At 38.4% G+C, this 25,619-nt stretch overlaps 1 protein-coding gene across 1 annotated transcript in view; it reads right to left on the bottom strand.

Moving 5' to 3' along the window:
* Positions 1 to 13,724: 13,724 nt before the first annotated feature.
* Positions 13,725 to 25,619, bottom strand: part of npr3 (natriuretic peptide receptor 3) — a 33,214-nt gene continuing 21,319 nt past the window's right edge. Inside the window, exons 4-8 of the mRNA XM_053420429.1 lie at positions 25,257 to 25,392; positions 17,291 to 17,385; positions 17,049 to 17,166; positions 16,860 to 16,944; positions 13,725 to 15,789 (exon numbers count right to left, since the gene is read on the bottom strand). Coding sequence (XP_053276404.1) covers positions 15,678 to 15,789; positions 16,860 to 16,944; positions 17,049 to 17,166; positions 17,291 to 17,385; positions 25,257 to 25,392 — 546 coding nt within the window. The 3' untranslated portion in view covers positions 13,725 to 15,677. The remainder of the gene's footprint in view (positions 15,790 to 16,859; positions 16,945 to 17,048; positions 17,167 to 17,290; positions 17,386 to 25,256; positions 25,393 to 25,619) is intronic.

Below are 25,619 nucleotides of genomic sequence, written 5' to 3'. Positions count from 1 at the left end.
TTTTCTTTCATCCTGTTAAACAATGAATAACTGCAGAGTTGAGGAAGATATTACTGTCCTGACAAGCCATGCATACTGTAGCAAGCCCAAAAAGATATAACTGTACATTTCATTTGTAAGAACAAAAGCCTGCTATGACTTACTATTCGTAAATCATAGCAGGCTATGACTCATGAATATATATATCTGTATATATATATATATACAGATGAAATATACAGAAATGTAACACTGTACATTTCATCTGTTCTTACAGATGAAATGTACAGTGTTATCTGTTTGGGCTTGCTACAGTATGCATGGCTTGTAAAGACAGTAATATCTTCCTCAACCAAGAGTTTTCAAAAGAAGACATGAGAAGTAAAAGGAAGCAAACATATTTATTAAGCAGTGTAATTTGAAACAGGGAATAAATGAGCTGCAAAATGACAACCTCAAAGCTACAACAACCACCTTCACCTGAGTTCTAGTAACTCTGTATGTCCATCTTATCACCTGAAATTAACCAGAGGGGCTGTATAAGAAAATGTAATTATCCGAATGAGCCCATGTGAGAATAAATGAGATTATCTTGGGAGTTTACTGTGCTTTTCAATGTCAGTTTTTTTCCATTTAATATTGAATGACACAAACCTTGAAAACCAGTTGCGTATTGCATCATCATCACTACCATCTGACACCCAATGCATTAGCAAAGTCAAACAGTTCCAGTCAGTCTAGTGTGATGTGACTTATGTTAAAAAATATGTTTCAAAAAATTGGTATGGCCTTCAATAAATGCTATAAAAAATGGCCCAGGCTATGGTAAAAGGTTAAACCCCTACTGAACCCCAAAACAACCCTGATGGCTGTACCGTCAGTGTGTGTAAGATGGGCGACAGAAAAGTGCTGCGTATTGTGGTGTTGTATGTATGTGTGTAATTCTGGATGAATGTGACCTTTAGTGTTGACCAATTTGAGTGGACATTAGACTAGCCATACCATTTAGCCAAAGGCTCCAGTTATTTAACTGAGCGGCAAAAGACATCAGCACTCCATCTCACCTTGTTCCGTCTCTTAACTGATCTCAGATTCCTAGTAGGCTCAATCAGACAACCCTGGTGTGCTATGGCAACAAACAGCTTTTTGATTCACTTGCGTATGCCCCATCCATATGTTAGAATAAATAAAGATTTGCAAAGCAATTTTATATGTGTTAAAAAATTTTAATTTTTGAAGGAACATTAGTGTACACTTAAGCACATGTATTATGCTGATAGCTTAGCTATCCGATTACTGTTATCACCACCCAACACAAGGCTGGATGAAGTAAAAATAAGTTTATTTAAAGACATGGAATAAAACGGAATCAAATTAGAAACAACACCAAACACTGTGGAATCGATGAGGGAGAGAGGACTGGCTGAATGCTAACAGCTATAGTTCAGCCATTCCAGGGGTGGTGAATCTCAGGCTCCTGCAGAAAGTGGCCTTCTCAAAGAGGGTTGTCACACCAAACTAAACATGTGAAAAGTCCTAATAGCCAACATATTTATTTGCACGATGCAGACGGACACCATATTATAATTATACATTTATTAAGTTAACCAAATACCGAACATAAATACCTAACATTACTCATCCCAGGCAGTGGGCATGGGGACTGGATCGATTTTGACATTATAGCACTATAGCATTAATTTGAGCCGTGTCAAGACCTTTATTTTAGGACCATTTATTTTATCAATAGAAACAACGACTTGATAATGTCATTATCAGTGCCTCAGTCCTACTATAATTGTCTGAAAAACAATTCTAAAGTCAGTGATCGAAGGCATGCGACTCCAATCCACGTTAAATCAGGCGCGCACACACACACACAAACACACACACACACACACACACACACACACCCAAAGAGAGAAAGATAGAGAGATAAAATCGAGTTAGATGTTCTTTAAATATGCAGTTTGTCTGTGTTGCTATGACACCTCACTGTGGTGTTGTGTGGGTTCTTGTGTTTAATGGCAGTATTTATGTGGCACCTTTGGTTTTAAAAGAAGGGCCACTAGAGTCCTACCGCCTGGACATACATGAAGGTGACAGAATAAACTGTGTTGCTTTGAGATTTATATCTTAAATACAACATTGTATTTTGAACGAGGTATCCAGTGTGTTGCACTGTCCATCCACTACCCTGATTCCACTATTCCTGCTTTACATACATAATTCTCAATCGGTGATTTAAGAATTTACTTTGATCACAGCTATTGGTAGTTGCGTTTGAAATAATAGTTGACAAGTTTGTGTAATACATCCTTTGCTTTTGTTCTAAGGGTGAATGGAATACATCTGTATCTAATGCAAAGGTTGTGAGCTGGAGGTTAAACAGTGAAAAATAGGGTGCAGTGGATGTGCACAGCTTCCTACTCACTGTAGCAGTGAGGTTGTCAGTTTTGCAAAGCTGAATGTCACTCTCATAATTGTGTGTAATCTCTTTATCACTGAGAGGACTTTGAAACCAGTTCTGTGATGCATAGCATAGCACTTTGTATTTCATTTGATCAGACATAATTTTTTTTTATTGTTGATGTGGAATGAAAACTGCTGAAATAAAATGGTTGTGCTCATTTACTGTATAAGAAACATTTAATTGAAATTGAATGTTTCAATTTCAAACTTAATCATATTTTTTTTTAACTACTTTTTAAATTATGTTAAAATTAAGTGAAGATGCATGATTGCTTTGAAAAATATTTAAAAAAACAGCCTGGCATGCTGAAGGAAAGTAAAACAAGCATAAGGAAAGTACGGCACTAATGAGAAAGGAAGTATAAAGTAAAGAAGGAAGGAAGACATTTCTTCCAAAGCTGAGAGGGGATGCATTCTATTGCAAATGGTCAACTTGGCCATGGAGAGTGTGAGAATTCTATCTGATAAAAGGGTTTTGACGTCACCCAAGTCAACAGATGCAGATGGATAATGTCCAAATCAACATCATAGACTTTCTGATAGGGTAATAGGGAAATGGCCAAAATGAGCTTTCTTTGTTGAGGCGAATGCTGAGTGGCTCCTTTTGTGATGTTTACAACATTGATGCCAATCAAAGCTCAGGCATCACTCCAAACATCCCGCCTGGATGCCACTGTTTCCCAACTCACATGCAACTGCATAATGTCAACACAAAGTTAATCTTCCTCTGCAAGATCTAAACTTTAAGTAACTGTACATGCAGGTTGACTTGAAAAAGCACAGGAATGCTACACTGAAAACAATATTTGAATGGGGGTTATTTGAATATGTAGCAGTTCTCATATAAAAAACAAATTACTCAAAGGTCAGTGAAATTTCTTCCTGGATATCCTGAAATATATGTACCACACATACTGAGGGGTGGTCATTGCTACCCTCCATCCACTCTGCAGGCATTTAAAGCCAGTGGTGGAAAGAAACTAAGTTCATTCGCTGGAGTACTGTAATTAAGTAAATATTTGATGTACTGAAACATGATAATGAAATATGGGTATTATAGGACACAGTGTTTTGAAAACTTGAGGCATAGGGGAGAGCGGGGTAATGTGAGACATCGGGTAATGTGAGACACCATGAAGGCCATGAAGGAGAAGTTGGTGCTGGTGCTGTGGTAAGTAGGTTTTTTCCCAAAAATTTTCTTGCTTTGAACTTAACCAACTGTTGTGTAAAAACAAATTGATTCAGGTAGAAAAACTTATATCATACATGTTGATGAACTTCCAATATATAAAACGATGTGATTGATGCTAGCTGGAGATTAGCCTGAATTGCTAAGAGATGTTTTTTCTAAAATGGTGGCTGTGGGGTAAAGTGGGACAAATGCTGTGGGGTAAATAGAGACATGAAGCACAAGTTAAGTTTAGTCTTAAACATGTTGTAGTGTGATATTACATTACATATGTTTTATTTTTAATGTCATAAACATTGTAGAAAAGCCATCATGCCAAGAAACTACACCAGGAAGACGTTTGACTACATTACATTATGGATGTGCAATATTAGCCAAACTAAGCAAAGTTAACAAAAGCAGTAATAAGACTTTGGAACGTAGACCTCAGTCTCATGAACTGGACTTACATAAATAAATGATCCTATCAGAGGACCCTTGGCTGAATCAGCTGTATGTTTAGAGCATGTCTTTGGATTTACTGGAAGCAATACTTGTTTATGAACAACTAATTTGAAGTTGTTCATTTTGTCAACGATCTTTATGCCTCCAAACTGGCTACAGTGTGAGGCATGTCTTCATGTTGTTTTCTCTTTGTTTGTATATCCATACAGTACACCGGTCCCTTACTGACCAAGATAGCTCAGGAGATAAGATTTCAGATTCAGATTTGGAAAAGAAATTGGTAAACTGACAAGCTGCAAAAGAGCAGGTTGTATGAGTACAAATGCAGCTTTGCAGAAAGGGTGTCTACTCTGCTGTTGAAAATATAAGCAAAATATTTAGTCATGGAAAATACACGTGATCGTAACGGCGGATCCTGTATCGTGCTGCCTGAGCGTGATAATAATGGCGGATCCTGTATCGTGTTGGCATCTGATAATGGTGGTGGACCACGATCGAGTTGGCCGCTGATGGTGGATCCCGGCAGTGGACAATGATAGTGGATTATGGTGGCATCTGATCTTGATGGTGGATCATGATCTTGCTGGCTGCTGACCATGACTATGATTACAACAAGACTGCTTGATGTATAATATTTCTCCTCAGATACTCAACCATTACTGACAATTATCCATCAAATCATTGACCTTTCATTATGCGTAAAATTGTTTATTCTAATCAATGCTGCAAATACCCTTATCTTGCTGATGTTATGCTTTACATGTGGCATATATTGCACTTCTGTCCGTCCTGGGAGAGGGATCCCTCACATGTGGCGCACACTGAGGTTTCTACATTCTTTTTACCTTGATACAAGTTTTTCCTTACTCTTGTTGAGGGTTACGGGCAGAGGAGGTCACACCTTGTTAAAGCCCTATGAGACAAATAGATTTTTGTGAGTATGGGCTATACAGATAAAATTTGATAGATTGATTGAAAGGGATAAAACAATGAAGTCACAGAAGATGAAGCAACATAAGCAGATCCATTGCGATCCAGCTTTTAATCAATCGAATACAAAACCGGTTAAGCAGCCCTGCTGACTGTACATTTGATTTTCAGTGAAGCTGTACCCACAAGCAACATAGCAGTTAATATCTGCAGCATATTTGCAGTGGATCCAAATGTCAATCCGTTTTTCTCCAACCAAGCTTTGCTTGTTCCAATGTTTCGTTTTTCTTCCCCATGTTTTCTGACCTGAAATGTGCAGTGAAGCTATTCAAAGAAGGACATTTGGATTATGTCATGGTTTGAAAAAAAAAGGGTTAAGGGTTCCCTAAACTGTTTCCATTCTAAACACTACCTCTATTTACGATAATATCAACATCATTAACAATGATTTAAGCAATTCAGTTTTCACTCATTGGGCCATCATGTGAGAAAGAGGTTGTAATCACATTTTTTAAATTTTTCTTAATAAAATGAACAGTACTACTGGTAAAGAAACTTTGTTCATATGTTGAAACTCATTTAGTGGTTGAACAGTTGAATGTCAGGGTTTGAGCTTGATGATAAAACAACATTATTGATAAGCGAGAAGTTGCATTAATTAATGAGCTCCCTCACTTTAGGAACGAATGCGCACGACTCTAGGTTTAATAGGCTCTAATGGTTTTGGTGGTGGTCCAATATTTTTGTAAAAACATTATAAGCAGATGTTAAACAGATTCAGCTTCCTGCTTTATTGAAAATTGCTACAGTTTGAGACTTTCTGTAACACTTTAACATAGAGCATCTCTTCACATGAAGCTTCCATCTCAGCTGTGTATTGTTAGGGGGTGGGTATAAATAAACAAGAACATTGTGGGACATGCTACTGCTCTCAGGAAACATCCATCACTACGGATACTGATGGCTCCTGTTCCTGTCAGCTCCCCAGCCAAGCTGTTGTGTAATATTATGCTTTTGCTGTTTCCCTTAAAATGAGGAATGTCTGCAAAAAACTGAAGGTTTGTCATACTTTCACAAGTATGCATGCATTATAACTTTAACCCTTTTTTAGAAAACCACATAACTGATATCTTTAAAACAGCCCAGAAACAGAGTGATGGAACAGTTTGCATTGGGTCGTGTTCATACCACACAGGCAGGAGTGTTGGAAAGCCTGCAGTATTAAAGGAAAGAATATGTTCTCATTTTTCTCTGTTTTCTGTTGGTCTATCAAAGACAAGAAAGCTAAGCGAGGCAATTTAAAAAATCAACTCTTCCCAGCTCTCATCCAGGAGCACAACCAAGGAAGTCCAAGAAATCCAAGGAAGTCCAAGAAATCCAGCAGCTTCTTACAGCCAAACCCTTTCTTCTTCTTTACCTCACTTCATTCTTCTAACTATCTGTCTCAATTTTCCTCTTTTATTGTTTTTCATCTCCTCTCGCTCACAGCTAGCTCATTTATCCCTCTGCTTTCCTACTTACTGAGGATTTATAGAATTATTCATGGCTTTAAAATGACCCAAAACGGGTCAACTATAACATTTACAAATCATTGGCAAACAGGAATCAAGCAAATAGGCAAATATACAGACATCAACAGGGATGGAAAGCTTGGCTGAATGACAATCTGGCAGATGGTGAGTGAAACAGGCAGGTAAATAGGAAAGTAAAGACTTGTGTGAACGGGGTGTGTGCAGAAAAGAGGGAGAAGTTGAAATTGTAAGGACATTTATGAAAACAGAAATTGAATGTGCAAAACAGTGTCAACCCAACCTTCAATTGATGACCCAGTAGAGTTAAGCAGATGATGGATTTCAGGAGGTTGTCCTAATGTATGGATGTGACCTAAATGTGGATAAATTACCTCAGAGATGGGAAAAGGGCGGAGGCATTCATTTCTGAGGCTTAACCTCTTGGGGCAGATCCCAAAAGGATATGTCACTTTGCCCTGGTAATAAGAGGGAGCCAGAGACCATCGATGACTGGCAGCCCACACTGAACTGTGGTCCGGATATTAGCGCAGGCTCATAGTCAAGTGTGTCTGCAGCAGCAGAAAACCATGTGTGCACTTTAAGGGGGCACCTATGCCACAATTAGGGAGAGTGTTGAGAGCATATTGAGCCAAGATATACTTTCAACACATCTCTGGGGTAGAGCGGTTGTTCACAAAGCCAGAAGGTCAGAGTCTTCCCCATATGCATCCTTGTTTGAAAAAAGTGCTGCCCTTATGCACTGGGAATAATAATACATCTTCATATTACGATTTATCCCTTCTCTTCAGACAGACAAAATGTCCATAGTTGCTCAAGCAGTGGGTCATTTAGGAGGAGGAGTTAAATGTGCAAACCTGTAGAAATAATAAACCACTGTGATATTAGTGAGGATGGAGGGAGGCCATTAAAGAGATGTGAGACCAGTCGGGGTGGCACTCAAAGGGAATGTAGCAGACCAACAAATTGAATGTGGGAACTCTTGTTTTGTGAGCACAGAGGGTACAATGCAACAAACTCCCTGGGGTCCTGTTCCATAGTTGCCAGCTAGAAGATGTCTCAGCAAAAGGACTTCTTCTGGGGGACATGCTGGGAGGAATTACCTCACATCAGGACTGGGAGACAACAAAGACTGAGGCACATAGATGTTTTTTGAGAGATTCTGATGACCCATGTCTAAAGGCATGTGGGTGTAGTTGATGAGTTGATTGTGTTTTACTTTGTGTCCTTGAAGGTAAAAGAGGAAGGCAGTTACGGCAGTAATCCAGATTTCGAGATCCACCTTCCCATTAGAATTAAAAACAAATACTTTAATCCATGAGTTTGGCCCAATAAAGTTGGAACTTCCTGTCTTTCAGAGACAGCACAACTGACAGTCGTTGCCAGCCAGCTGGCAGAGAGCAGTTTCTGAACCCAGTCACCTCATCAAACGCGAAGTCCAGGCAAAAAATGCAGGGGTTGTAACACTTCTGCTGTATGAGATCCAAAAATTACAAATTATGTCTGTTTGCCTTTCTTCCACCACAGTAACAATCGAAACACTTTCTTTCAGACTTTGTGGTTTCTGGCGTTGCAGTGTCTGCAGCCTGAAGTCCATGGACATGTTCTCATGCTGGGGAACGTTGGAGGAACGCTGAGCCATGAGCGGAGGTCATTTTATGGACCTCTAGAAGTATTGGTAAAGTTGAAAAAATTTGAAGTAAAAAAACCCAATGCTAATTGAAACTAAATTTAATATATACAGTTAACTCATATATAAAGATAAACAGATAGCTTCATTCCAAAGTTTTTTTACTTGATTTGTGTTGTATGGTTCTGTTTCCTGTTTTATTTAGAAATTTGACTTGTCTCCATGTGTATATACGTCTCTAAGCTTCCTTTGTATTCGTCAGTTCGCCTTGTTGTCTATCAGTTGTCTAGCTCTTTTTCTAAATGTTTCTTGCTATAGAAATTACTTGGACTTTGATTTTAAAGGCCTGTTTGTGTTCAAGTTTGTCAAGCTTATTTCACTTAATTTGAAATAAATAACATTTTAGTTTTTTGGCTGGACTTGTCCCCTACATTTGGGTCCTCCGGCTCGACACATTAAGAGGGTCGGGTTTATAGGAGACTGTAGCTGTGTCCGAAATCACAAACTCAGTCACTATTCCCTAATTCACTATATAGTGCCTTCTATATAGAGAACCATACAGTGAGCTCCTCGTGAAAAGAAAAAACTTTGGGACACTACCTGACTCGTTTTTGAGGGTTCAGGGCAGAGGATGTCAAAGCTTGTTAAAGCCCTATGAGACAGTTTGTGATTGGTGAATATAGGGCTATACAAATACGATTTATTCAATGATTGATTGATAATGTAAGTGTGTTTTTACTAGGGCCCAGGTGTTTATAGTATAGTTTAACATAATGTTAAGGTAGCTTCTTACATCTGGTTCAACTATAGCATCTGTGTTTTGTTGTGATTACCTGCTGTATGTCTACAGTTAATCAGGTTTGATTTTCTATATTCTCAGATTCATTCTCTTACCTTTTACCTAATTTCAACTTCATACCTAGGGGTAGGGGAGCACGGGGTAATGTGAGACATCGGGTAATGTGAGACACCCCCTGTATCTAGGCAACGGAACACATTTGTGGTCATGTGACCATTATGTTTTCAAGCCCCTCCCATTCCCCCCTGGCCATGAAGGAGAAGTTGGTGCTGGTGCTGTGGTAAGTATGTTTTTTCACAAAAATGTGTTTATGCATGTAAAAGTACATTTTCTTGCTTTGAACTTAATCAACTGTTGTGTAAAAACAAATTGATTCAGGTAGAAAAACTTATATCATACATTGTTGATGAACTTCCTACATATTAAGATACATTTATCAGTCCTAAACACATGCAAAGACATGCACACTCATGCAGGTAGGGAAATGTAGCCTCTGCTTTTGACCCATCTGGTGCAGGACACACAGAGCAGTGAGCGACCATGTACGGCGCCAAAGTAAAACCATGTGATGGATGCTAGCTGAAGATTTTTTTTTTTTCTAAAATGGTGGCTGTGGGGTAAAGTGATACAAATGCTGTGGGGTAAAGTGAGACATAAAGCACGAGTTAAGTTTAGTCTTAAACATGCTGTAGTGTTATATTACATTACATATGTTTTATTATTTAATGTCATAAACATTGTAGAAAAGCCATTATGCCAAGAAACTACACCAGGAAGACAACCTGGGGCCAAACACCCCTCGCAGAGATGGAGAGTGCAGCTGCTGAGGTCATGCAAGGAAAGAAGTCCTTAAGAAAAGCTGTAAGGGATAGAAATATTGACAAGACAACCCTCAAAAGATTCATAAAGAAAAAAGAGAAGGGGAAGTAAAATCAGTAGCCTGGGGTGCAGTAGCTGAGGCAAAGAGAATATTCACAGGTGAGATGGAGGAGGACCTTGCCAAACACTTGAAACAACTAGCTGACCAGTTCCATGGCCTTGCTCCAGTTAAGTGCCGTGAACTGGCATTTGAATACACAGAGAAAAACAATATCCCTGTCCCTGCCAATTGGACAGAGAAACAATGTGCAGACAAGCTAGGGTGTGCACATGAATCATAATAATCATAAATGTGCTTAATTGACCAATCCCCATGATTCTGTTACTAGTCCGATATTAGTGGTTGTCAATCTAGCTGTCAGGATTTTAACTATTACAACAGGTTTTGTTATGATAGTTTTAAAGTGGAAAAAGTAAGTGGATCCCTTTACCCCCTTGATTTCTCTGGTCTGTCTCACTTTACCCCTAAGCTGGGGTAAAGTGAGACACAAGACCACTTTTTAAAAAACAATCATATTTTCACTGCCCTTTGTACTGAAGACATTCTGATCATTTCTATTGCTAGGAAACATCCTGAATTAATGGGAAATGTGTAAATTTGACTGATATATCATTTTAGCTCACCTAAAGGGGAGCAAATGTAAAAAATGTCTCACATTACCCCGCTCTCCCCTACCCTGAATGCTTTGCCAATCACCAGCAAGCGGGGAGAGAGACCCACAATTTTAGTATTTTCTCCATTAATAAGGATTTAAAAATTAGGATAGTTATTGTAATTTCTTAGTTTAATATCGTTTCAATGTATTATTGTCGATTTTTAACTACAACCTTAAAAAAAAGAGATCACGAGCATGCTAGCCTTAGCATTCTAGTGATCTTTTTTTCCGATGATAATCCCGTATTTTCAAATAATTTCATATTGCACCCAACAATGTTATTACAATGACATCCCTGGCAAAGCTTTAGTCTGGTCTGTTGACATCGATGACCAATGATTGGTTTTGTGACGACTATTGATGATGTAACCTCTTCTTGAAGGGCTGTCCCAATTCATAGGGAAAGATATTAACCACAACCCCCTGGGTCTCCGTTTCAAGGGCCAAGATAACCCTCGAGAACAATGGGTAGGGGTAGGGCCAAGGGGTGAAAGTCTGGAAAATGTCAGGACAATGGGATTCGGTTATTAATAGGAATGTATCTTTCACCTATGAACAATGCAGCAGATACATTTTGCTGTGGAGATATGTTTATGCTCCAAAAAAGAAAAGGAAGAGGAAGGGCTGGCGTTGTTGTGATTACTACTGGCCATATTGAAGGAAACCAACCTGGGACACTGTTTCCTATGAGACAAATTGGGATTTGTGCTATACGAATAAATGTTGACTGACTAATTCCTTCATTGGCTCATCATTACATATCAACCTTTTCGTCTCTTCTTAGTGTCTAGAATTTCAATTCTTTGAGAGATTCTTGTGAATTTTTCTTGATATTTTGTGAAAAACCAATGACTTTGAATTTACTCCGATCTACTTTTGAAACCCAGACGTCTGGAGAGGAACTTATTAATTCTGAGACTTCTTGGAACACATCCCTCTCTCTAGTAGTAGTGAGACTGTGCCAGTACAGTCTGGTCTCCTTTTGTGAGGCTCTACTTACACATGCTTGGCAGTGGCACGTGTATTCTATAAACCAGGATGAAGTTAAATAGACTGCAGAATATGAGATTTCCCCAGGAAGCATCAATGGGGCTCTGATAGTATCCATTTAGTCAAGTAGAGATGACAGTGCTCTGTATGTAGATTTAGAGGAAAAACAATGTCAGAAAGACATGATACTTGTGAGAACTGCAGCAGTAACTAGGAGAAGGCTATCAGAGGACATTTAGTCTAAAAAAACGCTGTAATTGACCCAGTTTTGCGTCGAATTTGAATGTAGGGGCTTACTTGGATCACACCACAGGAGCAGTATGGAAGCGTTTTATGTTTTTTATTTTTGTTACGTCAATTCGGTTGGATTTGGCTGGAACATTGTTTACCCCTGAAACTCCAAAACTATATTTTAACTTTAACTTGAATAACATTCACTACTATATTCATTTATATGTACCTCGACAAAATAGTGCCACGCACTGTCTTACCAATTATCTCTGAAACGAATATTAACAATGTATAATGATTTAAAGAGTAGGCTTGTCGTTGTGACCCCTAGTTATGCTTTAGGTTTCTTACAATTAGTTAAGTGTTTTCTCTTCACTGTTGCCAAGGGCTTACTCATGGGGGGAAATTAAGTCTCTTGGCACCAAATAAATAAACTTAACTTTAATAAATTTACTTCTTCACTCAACCCCAAATTTCTAATTGCCCCCTCATTCTGAGCAATCTAGATCTGAGCCTAAAAAGAGGTCTCTTTCAATTAAAGGATGAATGGAATGAAGCATTACCTAGACCAACACGATCAACACATCAAAACATAGACACATTTTTCAATCACATTAAATAATTTCACCTCAGGATATATATATAGAAATAATTTAAACATCAATTCAGCCCCCAGGAACTATTTAATTGTAAATATATTGAGGAATAGTAGTGTCCTGAGCAGTGAATGTGTGAGTTTGTGCGTGTTGTGATCAGAGCTTCTCTGGTCTTTGCATTGGTAGCTGGGCTGAGAGTGTGTCCATGTTAGTAAAATAGCTAAAATAAAGACAGCATATGTAAATTAAAATGTGTTAGGGTAAGGTCCACCTTCCAAGATGGCCCTATGTTTTCCTGCTGTTTTAAACTCCCCTCAAGTGTGTTGCTTTAGCTGACTACCTTTCATGCTCAGATTTTCTCCAGACCTTCTCTGGCGAGCTGTTAGGGTTAGAAGACACTGACAAAGATATCAAGAGAGTATGTTTCCCATCACCAGCTGCTTCTCGCATATGTCCAAGATAAAAAATTAACTAAGAACAAAACTGACGCAGTGACGTTTGAACATGCTGTCACTCTATTAAATTGAACTTGTGCGAGATATGGACTTTGATCAATGACTTTTCTTTAAAGAAGGCCAGAGGAAAGATGGAAATGCAGTTTTGAGTTTTGTATGTGGCTCTGTACTACTTTTCATTTACTGTATATAATGTCTCAAATATGTTTAATCTTAGCTGTGCATGGCATATGTGAAAGATCTAAAATGGCATTCAACATGTCAAAACAACAAATATAATTAATCTATATGTGATATTTATGGCTGCCGTGGCTGAGGGGTAGAGCATGCGAATCTAATTATATGTCGCTTTGGATAAAAAGCCTCCGTCAAATTACATGTAATATATATGCAGTTAGCCTTGCGGCTTAGCAGTGAGTGTGAGCTAACGGCATGTTTGGGTAGGTGTCTGTAGCAAGTTTGTGTCCCATCTATGGTCCTGATAATCCATCCATGAAATGGAAAATTTGATTTTTTTTGTCAGGAAATATGTACTATAGGCCATGTAGGACATTTGTAGTCTGCAGGTAGGAATTCAGTGTACTGAACTATCAGACAGTATGCATCGGGACTGCCAGACACAAAGCGAAAAAACACAAGATTTTCAAAAGCATTTATTTCCAAAGATCTTCCTAGAAATGTCTCACCACCATCCATATTGCTTGATTGCTGTGGCTGTATCTTTTGATTGTTTTGAAAATAATCATGGAAAAGCACAACCGGGGGGCGTATGGCTCACCTGGTAGAGCTATCCCCCTATATATGCTGTGGCCTCAGTTCGATTCCAGTCTGTGGCCCTTTGCTGCATGTTATCTCCCACTCTCTCTGCCACCCTTTCACTGCTAAAACTCTCAGTCCTTTCAAATAAAGGTCATAAAAGGCCATAATAAACAAAGAAAAGCACAATTAAAAATCAAGTAGATTTATTATGCATAGACTGATCTGTGAATACTTCATCTTGAACCTTCTGATGTGCATTCCACAAGCGGTATAAAATTGGTACGTGGTATGAAATGATGTAAAATAATGTCTCGAAAAACCAGTGACAAACTAGCATCCATGATTTGTCACATATCTTGGCGTAATGATGTATTTTCTTTACATGTGCCCTACGATGAATAATACAACTTTACATGATTAGTTTATAATTGGAATTTCTAAAACCTGGCACTAAGCTAAAATAGGTATACATGAAAACATAATCATGGGAAGAAACCAAAAAGGATGAAGTTTAAATGAAAAATTGAGAGAGAGAAACAGCCTCATAATATTGATGTTATAAATAACATAAAATAATTTAAATATATTTAGGTCACTGTAAAATCACTATACCCTACCAGATACCAAAAGTCACTACAGTAATAATTGTTAATTAGTAAGTGCATGAGGTGCTCCAGAATAACACATTTTGAAAAGGTATGCAATAAATCTGTTTACCCTCCCAATCTTTTCCACAACACACAAACTGAACCAACAGGCTTGGATGGTTGTCTTTATTTTGTTTCTATAAAAACTTTGAATTCTTTAAAGTCTGCATGAATAAAGCAACTGACAGAAATTTCACATAGTCTCCACTGTTTTGGATTGTATCCCACACTGCCATTATACCATATAAATATTACCTGTCATGTATGTCAGTTAATTATGATTTCTGTTCCACTTTCTGATAAGGAATATTTAGGCTTTATAATTCATAATAAACATCATGTCTTTGGTAATATTAAATAAGTCAAAAATTAATGTGTCAGTAATAAAACATGAATAAAACAACTTTTGTTTATCCTACTTCAACAGTAACCTTGCTTTATATATAAATAGCTCTATAAAGTAATTTTTTAGCATTTTTGAAAATCGTTATCTTGTGTTTCTTTGGCTGCAGTTTTTGCAGCTCTTGCCACCAGTTCAATCAATTGTGGTGACACTGTTCTCTTTGAAAGATGTTAGAACACATGAAATGTGCTGTTGCAGGACTGGCAGGTCAGATGATCATAAACAATCATAGCTAATCCAGAGCTACAAACTACTAAGTTTGTAAATAGCTTTCCTTTAGTTCATTGGGAGGACAATTAGCCATAAAACCAAGACAACCTAACCCATGTCGTCCCTATTACTGATGTATAAACCATTTTATAAATCATTTATAAATTATATGTTGAAATGTTTGCCCATCAGAAAGTGGTACCACAGTTTTACATAGGAGCACCTGGGTTTACAAAATACTCATAATTCTAAAATAATATAAGAATGTATGAAGAAGAGATACAATTTTAAGATGATAACTGACAGTGTGTCTTTCAATTTAGGAGCAATGTCCTCATTTAAGAATTAGGAACTTGGTTTGTGTGGAGGCTGCTGGATCTCAACAAAGTTATGGTGAACTGAAAACATTACAATATCAGTAGCTTAATATCAGTAGCTTATAGCCTATATGTGTAGAAATAGATCTAGCCTATATCTCTTTTTAGTCACTTAACTCCAGCTGTATCAAGTTTAGCTCCGCTATTGTTTAAACATGAGGCCTCTATTTGTCAACCTGAAGGCAAAAGTACAGTAGACCTCACCCACCCTACTTGTGCATGCTAATGTAGTGTTACATACACTGTCTGTTCTTAATCATTCATAGTCATGATATATATATATATATATATATATATTTTTTTTTGCCAGAGCTTTCCATACACCAATACAATCATATACCTTTGTATTGAGGAACATCCAAGTAAGTGGTGCTTTGTGACTGTTACAACTGTCCTGAGTTACAATAAGTCAAAACATTAAAGGATACAAACACAAAAGATCTCAGTCTTTGGTCACATTCAGATGTGTGATTCTCTGTGAAGGGACTGCCACTGCTGCTAATTATGCTGCGGAGAAGTTTGATCTGATAGAGTCCTCTCGTAACTGACGGTGCTTCCCAGTGTCACCCTCTTCACTACGTGAGCGACGCTCAATTGTAATCCTGTAGTTCTTTCTGCAAAGGAATGTATCACATTAGAGGAAAAGTCATGTTTTTTTTTAATTCTCAGTCATCAATCATTCAATCAAATTTTATTTGTACAGCCCATATTCACACATCACAATTTGTCTCATAGGGCTTTAACAAGGTGTGACATCCTCTGTCCTTAACCCTCAACAAGAGTAAGGAAAAACTACTAAAAAAAGGGGGGAAACATAGAAACGTCAGGGAGAGCCACATGTGAGGGATCCCTCTCCCAGGATGGACAGAAGTGCAATAGATTTCACGTGTAACTGAAGACATCTAGGTCCTGATTGTCCAGGGATTGAACTGGAGAGGCCTCTTAGAGGTGAAAATCTTTGTCTCGATTTAACGAATTTTAAACTGTCCATTTTTGGGTAATTCTACCCAGAATTCCATTTATTTAGTCTTCTAATTAATCATAGTGTTTTGGGTGTAACATGCAATCAACCAATCACACTGCCATCTCCTATTCCCTTTAAATGACAGGTGAGTCTTATTATTATGACACATTTTCAAGCTAGTAAGAGAGAACACATCTCTGTAGAGGAAACGTAGATAATCTGCGTGTGTGTTGTGCACCTGTCTATGTAGGTGCATATCACTTTCTTGATAATGCACTGTAAAATAACAGGGCAATTAGCTGCTATCCAATTGTTGACATTGGATACATAGAAATAAAGGGGCTGCATTGTTCAACAAGTGGTTATTAACTGTGTAACAGTGTAATTTAATGCTCTGTTGCCAAGTGATATTTCCGAGAGGTAGCAAGTAGGATGCATAAATATAGCTGAGCCGGTTGTATTCTTATATCTGTGTGTGCTGAAAGGTTCAGACAGAATGGTTCAAATCAAGGTCTGTTTCCAGCCTGTTTGTTTATCTGACTTCTTTCTTGCATTGCTGGACTGTACTGTTAAAGTATTGCCAGTTCTTGGCTGTGAGGTTAGTGAATTGATTGTCAAAACTATAAAAGCCTTATCAAAGTGGTTTTAGGTAAATATATTTGTCTCTGGGCATATGGATGCAACAATATTAGTTTACATGAGAACATAAACATCACATACCTGAAAAAGTAGAACGCTATAAGCAGAGCAGTTCCAAGAACAGCTCCCACTATGACTCCAGTCAAAGCTGATACTCCAAGTCCACCTTTTGGATCAGTTATTGGTTGAAAAAAATCCTTTATACAGTCACACATAATGTAGGTAAAACACAAATGTCACCACTTCAGGTGAACAGTAGTGAATATTTACATGATTTGTCAGCAATCTCTGGAAGTTCTTTATGTCTTCCTCTCAAAGTGAAATGCTCAGTGTTGAAGGCAGGCAGCATCTGAAAAGATCCATTTACTCCAAAGTAGTTGGCTACCACCTGTAAGATAGTATAACATATTATCATTCAGTTCATTTCCACAAGTACATATACTAACTTCTGCCTGGTCGGGAAGAGTTCAGGGATGTCACAACAAAATGTTGTAATTTGACTCTCATCTTACCTCATAGGTTCCTGCCTCAACATTGGTCATGGCCATCAAAGAGAAATCTCCATTTCTGTCACCATTAACATCCATGGACACCTGGCCAGCAATTCCTATCCACCATTGTGTAAACAATTGAGAACATCACTTAGCTACAATCTTGAGGAAAATGATTCTCTGCTATTGTAAAATAATTTGTCATTAATCTTTAGAAAATACTAAAATGACATTCCATTCTAGTCAAAAACACACTGACACAAACATACAATAACATCTTTAAAAACAAATATCATGAAGTTTTACTAATCAATACGTGTCATAGAATTTCATAGAATAGACTGTCAGTTATTGACATTGTGTATGAAAGTTAAATAAAGCAAATAAATAGCAGTACCAGAAAGTACCAAGCAGCAGTAATAACAGCAGTGTGTTCAAGTACAACTTTGATAGAAAAAAACACTAAAGCCTTAGAACTATTCATTCTTTAATAAGGTGACCAAGCTTAAGGGGCATCAGCTTAAGACTCCTATAAACGGCAAAAACGCTATTTACTGAAAAAAGCCTCATCTATGTGTCAAGGACTTCCTTTACATGTCAAGGAGGATTGCCTGTGTAGGTGGCACTATAACTGAATATTGGCATGTACCTGTCCTCTGACTGAGTATCTTATACAACAAAGTTTGATAAATTTGGAGAATATATACAGTATTTGAGTTAAAACTATGTATTGTTTTATGCAAAACATTGAAATTTGCCATGTCACAATAAACATGTTGTTAAAAAAAAACTCAAACATTGCAATTTAGCATTGCAAAGGTCTTAAGATTACACTGACCAAATATGATGTTGATGTGATTAACTGTCTTTGAGGAAGCGGTCTAAATAAAACTTAACCAAAACTGCATAGTAATCAAAATGACGGTTTTATGTTGAGTTTAGGGTATGGCTCATAGATAAAGATGGATGATATGACAAATCCCAAAAGTGAAGCCCCCTGGTGACTGGCTGCAGTATAGATCATAAACCCCCCTCCATGGTTGCAGATGGGACATAGACCAACCTAAAAAGTCAGTACACATCAAATACATTATCCTCACAGATGGTTTCCGTCATTTTAGGTAGTTTTTATCTCACATATGTATGTTCCAGTATCATTTTTTTGATACCTCTAATAGTTTATTATCTGCTAAACAGACAGGGTGAAAGTCAGGACCTAAATGCCTCCACTTTATGATCTCCACTGCACAGACTCTGGCTTAAATTACCTTAAAGTGCAGGATGAGGGCACGTGAACCGGGTTTTATATGAGCTTAATTTATGCACAAGAGGTAGAGAAGCGACATAAATTTTTAGGTATGTATGGTTGTAAGTTAGTTTTTTTCAAATATACCACATGAGATAATTGGTTGAACCTTTCTAGGGGTGCACTATCAAGTCATTTTGCCACACCCACGCAGACCAAAAATCCACCTTTACAATGTGACAGGTGCAATGTTTTCTTTTTAAGTCTTTAATATCTGGGTGGCTTTAGATGTTGAAGTGAAAAGCTTCCTTCATAGCAAGTAAAATGAGGAAGAATAGATAACTACAAATCTCCATCTTAACTGATTCATTTTCATAAAACCAGTATAGGGAGTTTTGACAGTTTGTCCTGACTGAGGTTTTAGTTGAGAATCTACTTCTGTTTTTGAAACATATTACTCTGCACTGCATAGCTCTTAATACCAACAATTCCCTGCAAAATTCAACAGATCATCACAATTTATTATCTCACCTCCGCAAAAGAATAAAACCGCTGCTAAATAAAAATACTCTTTCAAGATGTTCGACCTCTGTTTCTGCTCCAGCATCAGTGCATGCCACTTGGAGCTAGACATTCTCCAGGGGGAGTGCAGGCAGCTGAGCAGAGTAGATGTAAGGAAACATGCCCCATATGGTGGAATGATCTAGCTGCCCTCATAGAGATAGAGGCTGAGAGAGCAGTAGAGTATGACATGGACAGTGTTGGCTCAACACCAAGGAACGCTCCAAGCTAAATAAAAGACACATAGTTTAGCTCTCTCGCGACTTGGGTTGAGCAGAATCCTGACCACCAGTGCCTAAAGAACTCCAGAACCACCAGGGTGCTAAAAAAGGAAGAAAGGGTAAAGGGTCATAGCTAATCCCGCCTAAAGTAAACACTCTTCTTCACCTACCTTCTTGGATGAGCATAATGATATCAGGTAACTCCAACTTTACTTCTTTTGCAGAAGATATTGTGCAATTTACCCCAATAGCTGCGATAGAAACATTGAAGACTACCATGGGGAGGTTGAGCACAAACTGCCTCACTACACACCAGACAAAAAGCTAATTATGTGTAAATCAACCAGTAGGTATGTTCATTGATGCCCAATCCCATGACCATCTCATCTTGTTTGTGATAATTACTCACAACTCTGCAAACATCTGTAAGAGGGATTCCTTAAAATGATGAGACATCAGCAGCCATCAGCACCATCCAGAAGAGGCATAAGAAACTGTCGTATATTCAGCTAATGGATCTTTCTAACATGGTTATAAACCACAATGGCATGTTGCCATCTTAGGCGTGTTGATTCTGAAATTCTCAGGCTTTTTAAGTATTATTCCATATGTTCATGTTAGTTCTCTCCCTTCTTGGAATGATCTATGACCTAGGGAATAATCTCTGACCGGCTAACGGATGGGTGAAGATTTAGCAGGCACCTTCAACTTAAGGTACCAAAACCTGTCCATGTTTAGTCAGAGACCCAATGGGTGACGTCATTTTGTGTGTGGTAAACATCTCCCCTATAAGAGTCTTGTCTTGCAGAGGCAAAGCTAATTTTCACTTATTGGCTTGCGTTTTATATCCGAGTTCTGGGTCCGCGGTTTCCTTCCTTAAAATATCTTCTTCAACAACACTCTGCTGCATGAAAGACACAACAAATTAGAACCTCCATAGGAGCAAGGCGGTAATATACGAAGCCTGGAAGAAGATCAACCCTCACTCCTGTGTGCACACTCCTGTTACACTAATGTGTCAACAGGGTAAATACAAAATGTGGAAAATTAGTAAAATGGCTCAGATTACATGGGAGATAGTTGTGAACCCAACTGGACAAACAGGACATTAGGTTGGTCTTTAGCCAGTGTGTCAATGTGAGGAGTGTTCAGAGTAAGCGCCCCCCAAAGCAGCTGTCTACAAAATCATCTCCACGGTAAATGTGGGGAGACTGGGTCAGGACTGTTCTCCTGAGACCTGCATTGATCCAACATTTAGCTCGGATGTTTAGAAATTGCCAACCATTTTCATTAGACTACACACCAAATAGGGGTGGATTACCAGTAAAACCCACCCACTAACCTGTAAAGCTTATCAAACTCCAAAAGCATGCACTAGTACTTACACGTTCAAATTTACATTATTGCATCGGATCACATGAATGCAAATTGAACTTACAAACTCAGCATTGGTGACACCTTTTACCAGCAGACCAAAAAGGTTGAAGTTCACCATGTAAAAGACTGGACTCAAAACCTTATTTTCCAATCATGAGGAGACAGTCCTCCCATCAGTCCAGTTTCCTTATGACTCCTCCTCATGGGTCATCATAGCAGGTAACAGACAGACTGTACCAATGGATAAAACTACTTCACACTGACCTTGACTCTATAATCATCATCCCTGACAGCTTAAAGTTTGTCTCTCGATACACAAGCTGTCATCAACCTCAGGAATATACTTATTAACCCTTTTCTCAAACACTGTGTCTTTCTCTTTCATGTATACTATCATTTGTATATTGCTTAGTTTTCACATGTAGTGAAATGCCAACTTCCCAGATGCTCACAGCCTTTACACCCGGGACATACAGCCTGCATTGCCTGTGATTGGCAGCAACCTCTGTTGCTTGCACACATGTGTCCACACCGCCCGATTGTAAGCTACTGTAATATCAGTGCTACTGCCAGCTAAATCTTCCTGCACTGAGTTTGCCTTTGACGGTAATCAATAATAATAATATTCACCGTCACTGGTAAGCAGTCTGAAGAGAAAACTATTGTGTGATTTTGGGGGGTGGGGGGGGTGGGAAAGAAACAACAGATGCACCATACCGGCGCATGCTTCTGCGTTTTCACGAGCCCGCAAGTGCAAGAGCCCTTCCGGGCCCCTTACGTGCTTATGTATCCCTTCTTACGTGCTTACGTGCGTCGCCCAATTTTTCTAACTATACGACAAACCGACGCGAGCCTCACGCAGCCCGCAAGGGATGTGATTGGTCTGCTTACTACATCCAGTCCGGAGTCTAGTTTCCGGTTTCATGCCCCATAATACCGGCAGAAATCACGGAAGATTTAGAAGAACGAATATGGACCAAATAGAAGAGCACTTGGCAGAAGAGATCCGATAGTATGATCACTTGTATAACCCGTCACTGACTGGCGTATTTGTCCGCCTGAAAAAGGCTACGAGGAGCCGCAGTGGCTATGTAAATAAACAATCGACGAAGAAGAAAGAAGGCGTCTCTAAGGTCGTCTTCGACAAAAACATTACTCCGCCTAGTGTTCTGGCGGGGAATTGCTTTGTAAGAGGCGCAACGCTTGGGGAAGCTTGGGGAAGCATGAATGACAAAGAGTCCTGCGACACAGCTGCGTGAAAAGCCGCCGACGCAGTTGCAGAAGCATGCGCCGGCCTTAAGTCTTAAAGTTGTATTTAGTATATGTGAGGAATGTGTGCAGACTGATTAATGTAGAATCTGTCATATTTCCTTTGTTTGCTGCCTTTGTAGATAGATCTCGCTTTCTCTTCTCTCCTCTCTCTTTCCTTCTCTGATTCCCTTTCTCTAACGACCGAAGAAGTTGAGTTGGGAGTTACAAAGGATTCACTAGTTGGAGGTCTAGTTGGGACTGACCATTAATTGGAGATCCCTTGCCTCTCTTGTGTACATCCCTCCCTCTCCTTGGCATCTTGTGTTTTTGTATTACAATTACAGCCCCACCTGTTATCTCTCTCCTTCTCTTCTTGTTTCTTCGGTCTGTGCCTACAAGGCCTACCACGTCATGCTGGTTGTTGCACTTACATGATTTAAATAGAGTCCTTTATGTTTGATAGCCTACATCCTTAATCTCAGTGATTTCTGCCAGGGTTTTTCATTCCAATGATTAACAAAAGCATACAATTCCTAAATTCAAACACCAAATTGCAGATTAATACACCTGTGATATCCTGGTAACATCTAAATTTACACTGACCAGTAACTTTGATTTAGATTTTCTGGAGAACAATTGCATCCCCTCAGATTAAAGTAGTTTAAAATCTTTACCCCTTGTGAATGTCTCAAGTGCTGTGTGATTGTGGAAACAGAAACTTTTCGTGGTTTCATCCTTGCACCTCACATAGAGGAGAGCGGGGTAATGTGAGACATCGGGTAATGTGAGACACCCCCTGTATCTAGGCAATGGAACACATTTGTGGTCATGTGACCATTACGTTTTCAAGCCCCTCCCATTCCCCCCTTGCCATGAAGGAGAAGTTGGTGCTGGTGCTGTGGAAAGTATGTTTTTTCACAAAAATGTGTTTATGCATGTAAAAGTACATTTTCTTGCTTAGAACTTAATCAACTGTTGTGTCAAAACAGATTGATTCAGGTAGAAAAACTTATATCATACAAGTTGATGAACTTCCAACATATAAAACCATGTGATGGATGCTAGCTGAAGGTTAGCCTGAATTGCTAAGAGATGTTGTTTTTTCTAAAATGGTGGCTGTGGGGTAAAGTGAGACAAATGCTGTGGGGTAAAGTGAGACATGAAGCACGAGTTAAGTTTAGTCTTAAACATATTGTAGTGTAATATTACATTACATATGTTTTATTTTTAATGTCATAAACATTGTAGAAAAGCCATCATGCCAAGAAACTACACCAGGAAGACAACCTGGGGCCAAACACCACTCGCAGAGATGGAGAGTGTAGCCGCTGATGTCATGCAAGGAAAGAAGTCCTTAAGAAAAGCTAGAAGTGATAGAAATATTGACAAGACAACCCTCAAAAGATTCATAAAGAAAAAAGAGGAAGGGGAAGTAAAATCAGTAGTCTGGGGTGCAGTAGCTGAGGCAAAGAGAATATTTACAGATGAGAAGGAGGAGGACCTTGCCAAGCACTTGAAACAACTAGCTGACCAGTTCCATGGTCTTGCTCCAGATAAGTGCCGTGAACTGGCATTTGAATACGCAGAGAAAAACAATATCCCTGTCCCTGCCAATTGGACAGAGTAACAATGTGCAGGTAAGCTAGGGTGTGCAAGAGATCACATGAATCATAATAATCATAAATGTGCTTAATTGACCAATCCCCATGATTCTGTTACTAGTCCGATATTAGTTTTGGAATTTGTGGTTGTCAATCTAGCTGTCAGGATTTTAACTATTACAACATGTGTTGTTATGGTAGTTTTGAAGTAGAAAAAGTAAGTGGATCACTTTACCCCCTTGATTTCTCTGGTCTGTCTCACTTTACCCCTAAGCTGGGGTAAAGTGAGACACAAGACCACTTTTTAAAAAACAATCATATTTTCACTGCCCTTTGTCCTAAAGACATTCTGATCATTTCCATTGCTAGGAAACATCCTGAATTAATGGGAAATGTTTAAATTTGACTGATATATCATTTTAGCTCGCCTAGAGGGGAGCAAATTAAAAAAAATTCTCACATTACCCCGATCTCCCCTATAGCTTGTCGGTCTCTGTATTTTAGCGAGTCTTGTCACTTCCTCATCTACTATTCTCTGCAGAGTTTACACTCACAGGGACAGGGAAGCAGTGATGTGGTGAAGAGAGGTGAGGTGGTGAACGAGCTGGTGTATATCGACAAAAGGGTGAATACAGGGTTTTCACGACGATGCAACACTGTAAGGCGACTAACATCGCTGTTGCTATTCTGCACTCACTTTACACTTAAACATACGAAAGAGAAACCTTTGGAGCCTTCAGTTGTCATAAAAACTCAAAAGGTTTTCTCGTTTGGACTGCTGGGAAAAATATGGGGCCTTACATAGAGAAGACCCGCTCCTGATGTAAATGAAGAGTAGTTGAATATAAAGGGCCCATTCAGGGGTAAAGAAAACCACAATTTGTACAATTTAGATGAAACACACAAGTAAAGACATATTCAACTTCTTCCATCTTACCAGCCAGAGAGTCCATTTTATTTACTGTTTTGGTTGTCTGTGGTTTATGTTTAACTTATTTAGGATATTTTAATATTTCTAAGTCTAATTCAAATTTCAGACTGAATATTCTTGCATGATAATGCTATAATATTACCCTTATACCAATGGTTTAAAATGGTTTCACAAAGATGACAATAATATCATTTGTTGCAATAATTTCTGGGACAAAATATTGTCCAACAAAATTTGTTATATGCTATGTAAGATATGGCCTATCTTAGTACCTTTTAATAATGCACTAAGGTAGAAGTTCCCTTGTTCTTTAGTTCTCTGTGAAATTATTTCATATCCAGGAAAATATGGGTATTGGTCAATGAAATATTCCGAACTGAATCGATATTCGAACAAATCATATCGAACTTTATCTTATTTAAGAAATTACCAATGTATATGTGAATTGTCAAAGGTATAATATTTGTACAAAAGGCACAGTTAAAAAGTTAGCCGCAACAAATGTAAAAAGTTAGTCTGGAGCCCTGAGATATGCTACACATAAGTCTTTAAAACATGCAGTGACACTTTCTGACATGAATAATACCTTATTATATAAAACATGAGACAGGACCAGTCTAATTGTGGACAATCACTTTGTCACAGCTGGTGTTTGAGGTTTAAAAACAGAAAAACCAAAACTTGAAACTGCAAACATGCCAATGTCTTCTTGGAATAACTTTACATTTTGAAGTTTTGACATGCAGTATATATTTTCAAGATATTTCAAATAACTACTATAGTGAGAAGAGTGCTTTACCCTCAAAGGTTCTGTTCCACATGTTTGAGGTAATCACTGTTCCATTCTTCTTACTGTATCCATTTTTCATGGCTTCATGCAACGCGCCGGCATACAGCAACATGGCATCATGGAATCCCTCAACAAACATGTTGACCTGAAATGGAACATTAAGTTGTAAAGAGAAGTGATCTTCTAAATGAAATTGTACTGCATAATGTCCAACAGTCTTCATAAGACAATGTACTCTTCGAAGAATTCACAGCATTTTAAATTATTATTATTATTATTTCAATTCTTTTATCATTTGAAAAATTAGGTTTTCAGCTATACTTAAGCTTGCATAACTGAAGTGTGAATTTGGACAAACAACTGATTTTATTG

Source organism: Pleuronectes platessa, chromosome 4 (genome assembly GCF_947347685.1).
Source record: "Pleuronectes platessa chromosome 4, fPlePla1.1, whole genome shotgun sequence".
Taxonomy (NCBI): Eukaryota; Metazoa; Chordata; class Actinopteri; order Pleuronectiformes; family Pleuronectidae; genus Pleuronectes; species Pleuronectes platessa.
The sequence above is the reverse complement of the archived record's forward strand: the minus strand, read 5'-3'. Positions and strand labels throughout refer to the sequence as shown.